This window comes from Stegodyphus dumicola, chromosome 8 (genome assembly GCF_044657685.1).
Source record: "Stegodyphus dumicola isolate Sdum_Otavi_A_Nest chromosome 8, ASM4465768v1".
In the NCBI taxonomy this organism is placed as follows: domain Eukaryota; kingdom Metazoa; phylum Arthropoda; class Arachnida; order Araneae; family Eresidae; genus Stegodyphus; species Stegodyphus dumicola.
In genome coordinates, this window is record NC_140775.1 from 12,810,553 (window position 1) to 12,814,109 (window position 3,557).

The window sequence follows — 3,557 nt, forward strand, 5'->3', positions numbered from 1 at the left end:
CCATCGTTCCGCTATAAATAAGTTTAACATTTTTTGTACAAGCCCCTTCTAATCCGCCTTCGATTAATCAAAATGGTATTTCAATTCTCAGACTTAGACGCTACATTATCACCGAGCTATTGCTAGATGCAACGTCGCCGGTTCCTGAAATAAAGCCCGAAGGCGCATGACGTAATTAGCACTGGACGTGGAGAGAATATTCATCGGAAAGCGTTTGCTTTAAATTATATCCTTTCGTGACTGACTGATCCGTATTCACTACCGCGCCACTACCGCGCAAAGGAGAGATTTTGCGCAAGTGACGCAAGATGTGTAAACAATGAAAATTGGCTGAAGGTCGAATGATAAAATTATTGCGTGCAGATTCGCAGCAGCAGATGACGCGTTCGTCTTCGAACTTGTTATAGAGTATGGAAAAGCAAGCGGAATATAATTTCGCATTCACTTGGATTATTAAAAAATTTAGCATGTATCATCACTCATGCAAACAATTTATATGTAGCCCCGAGTTTGCTTTATATTGTTTACCCCGCATGAAGTTGCGTATTGAGTTATATCCGAGAGGAGATAGTAATGAGAGCTACGTAGCAGTGTATCTCAAAAGAACTGATGATATTCCAGAAACTTGCAACATATCTTTCACAGTGGAAGGAGTAGATTGCAAGGACACTTTTTTTTGCCGTCATAAAGGTAGGAAGATATTTAAACCTCAAACAGGTTCGGGCTATTCAAGTTGTATTAAAAGGAATACTGTTCAGTCGTTTATAAATGATACCTTAATTCTGAAATTTACTTTGAAGCCCGTGTGTGAGGCAAGTAAAGAACAAATACTGACTCCTCATACTGATCTAGAACTTCCTTACAAACCTGGACTGTTTGCGGATGTCGTGTTACGCGCAAGCAGTGAAGAATTCAAAGTAAATAAAGCGGTTTTGTGGGCGAGATGGCCCAAACTTGTAGAAAAAATGGATGCAGAGGAGACTTGCGAAAAAGATTTCGATATGAGATCGGATGTACTGGAGGCTATAATTGGATACGTTTACACCGGAAAAATAGATAACACTAAATCTGACTTGTTTGCGGATCTCTATGCAGCTTCAGAGAAATATGAGCTCCTCAGTTTGCAATGTTTACCAGTTGTGGCACAGACAGTACGAACCCATATTAATGTCAAGTCAGTATCATTTGAATGGCCAATTCAGAATTTTTCTGGTTTGCCTCTTAATACAGTGTTGCATAGTCACGTATTCAGCGTGGATATTTTGAAGTCTTGTAAATGGAACCTAAGACTTCACATGCTTAATACAGTCTTCGATAGTAGAGTCTTCGATATTTCCCTGTGCAAAGTATATGATCCTGAAACCAGGCCAATTTTCGTCAGAAGCAAGATATCGGTCCATGGAACAAATTTTTCTGAAAATGAACACTTGTTCGAAACGGATAAATATTGGAAATGTGGAGATTTTTCACATCCTGCTTCTTTAGGCCCTTGGCCTTACAAAGAATTGTTTCTTAAGGTAGAATTAAAGTTTTCTGACTGCAACAGTTTTTCTGAAATAATCAAATCTTCTAACGCCTATGTATCTTCAGTAATCTGCCATTCTTTTATCAGTGATTTTAAAAGTCTTTACAAAAGTGGTATGCTGTCCGACATTAGTATTATCGTCGGTGATAAAACATTCCCCGAGCATAAATGTGTTTTATGCGCCCGATCTTCGGTGTTTGCGAGAATGTTGCAAACGGGCATGATCGAATCGGAAAGAAATAGCGTGGAAATTTCAGATGTTGACCCTCAGATTATGGATGAATTCCTTTTATTTATGTACACCGGCAATATGGAAAAGTCATTGGACGAAACAGCTGAGGAACTATACGCGGTAGCCGATAAATATGACGTTCCTGTACTTCAGAAAAAATGTTCCTCTTTTCTGAAATCGAATCTCAGTGTTGGAAATGTGTGCAGAATTGTCCAGTTGGCCAGTTTTCATTCTGATGATGATTTATACAAAAGTGTGCTTGAGTTTTCATGTGCCCATGCAGAGGAAATTTTCTCTACTGATGAATGGAAAGCTGTCAAGAATGCGAATTGTTATGTGAAACTTCTGCAGGATATGTTAATTCAGAAAAAATGTACAAAGTGATTTGCAACTGAACTTCTGTATTATTTTGCGGATACTAAAACTGATTTGTAAAAATTTTGCATCTGCTTTGATAAGAAACATGGTAAAAATTGAAGTATAATTTTGTGATTTTTCTTCAGACTGCTGCGAATAACATATTTAATATTTCGTATTTGATGAGAATTCAGATATATAGTAAATTCATATTTTGTGACTCTTCTTTTATATTCTGTAACGAAATAAAGAAATTTTTGTGTCTTTAGAAGAAGAAACTGTCATTTCAGACATTATGTGTGCTTTCTTGTAGAATTTTGATGTTCTCTTAATTGATGGTCTAATTTGTTTACTTAATTTAGAAGACTGTTTGAGGAATAGTTTTCCAAAATACTTAAAAAGGAAGAATAAATTATATTTTTTATTACTTTATTTGTATAATGTAATTTATAACAGTATAAATTACATTATATAAAATAACTATATATAATAAATAACTATATAAAATACATTATATAACCGTTATAAAATAACTTACAACAGTAATTCATTCTAGTTATTTTATTTATAACAGTATTTTATGTCCATCTATAATTTGCTGGTGTGGTTCCTGTTTAGTGAGTCAAGTTTTATTGTTCAATGCGTTTTTTCAATTTTCCATATTTTATTGATTCTAGAAAAAATACGTTCTATTGCTGCATTTGTTCCTGGAAGGGAGAGCGCATGTTCTACAATTTTCAAAATATTTTCATAAGGAATATTATTCTGTTTAAAATGAAGGAATAACTCCGTCCATTTTTTTGTCTGTTTCCACATTTGCAGACAGCGAACATTTAATTTTTTCTTCAGTAACGTATATTTTTTAAAATGACACCTCATCAAAAAGATCATTTGCGCAAATATTATTTTTCAAAAAATGATTACTAATGTATTAAAAAGATTTTTTCACATAGTCCCATAAAATCTCCTTTTTTAATATCACCCATTGAAAATTTTTAATATCCTCGAATTGAACTGTCCGTTCTTCAAGATATTCCAAGCAGTTATTATAAAAATTTCTGACTTCTTTCAGAAATTCAGGTCGTTTAATGGCACCTTGTTCTTTCAAGCTAGTGATGTCCTTTCAAATAACTAAAGGAACGTAATCGTTATCAATTCTTTCTCACAATTTTGTTTTTAAAGTATTGATTTCATTTGACGATTCCGTAACTGAAATTTTGTCCCCTTCAATAATTTTCACAGCATTGTGAAATAATGTAGCTTGCTTGTGGATGAACTGATGCCAAATTTGTGATGTGTCATTTTCAATAAAGAGCTGCAATAATCTTGGGCATTTATCCTGTGATAAAATTTATGATTTTAATGGTTCGTGTATTTTTAAAATATTTTCTACAGCTGATAAAAGAGCTAGCCATCGTGGTTTGCTGTAATCAATAATTCTTT

General features: G+C 34.0%; 1 protein-coding gene across 1 annotated transcript; it reads left to right on the forward strand.

Moving 5' to 3' along the window:
- The first annotated feature begins 312 nt into the window (after positions 1-312).
- LOC118184984 (speckle-type POZ protein B-like) lies at positions 313-3,113 on the forward strand. Its single transcript, XM_035354746.2, has one exon. The coding sequence runs from the start codon at positions 411-413 to the stop codon at positions 2,139-2,141; it is 1,731 nt and encodes a 576-aa protein (XP_035210637.1). The 5' UTR covers positions 313-410; the 3' UTR covers positions 2,142-3,113.
- The last annotated feature ends 444 nt before the right edge of the window (positions 3,114-3,557 follow it).

What these genes read in the sequence shown, in the direction of transcription:
- LOC118184984 (XM_035354746.2), top strand. Translation starts at nt 411, where the DNA reads ATGGAAAAGCAAGCGGAATATAATTTCGCATTCACTTGGATTATTAAA.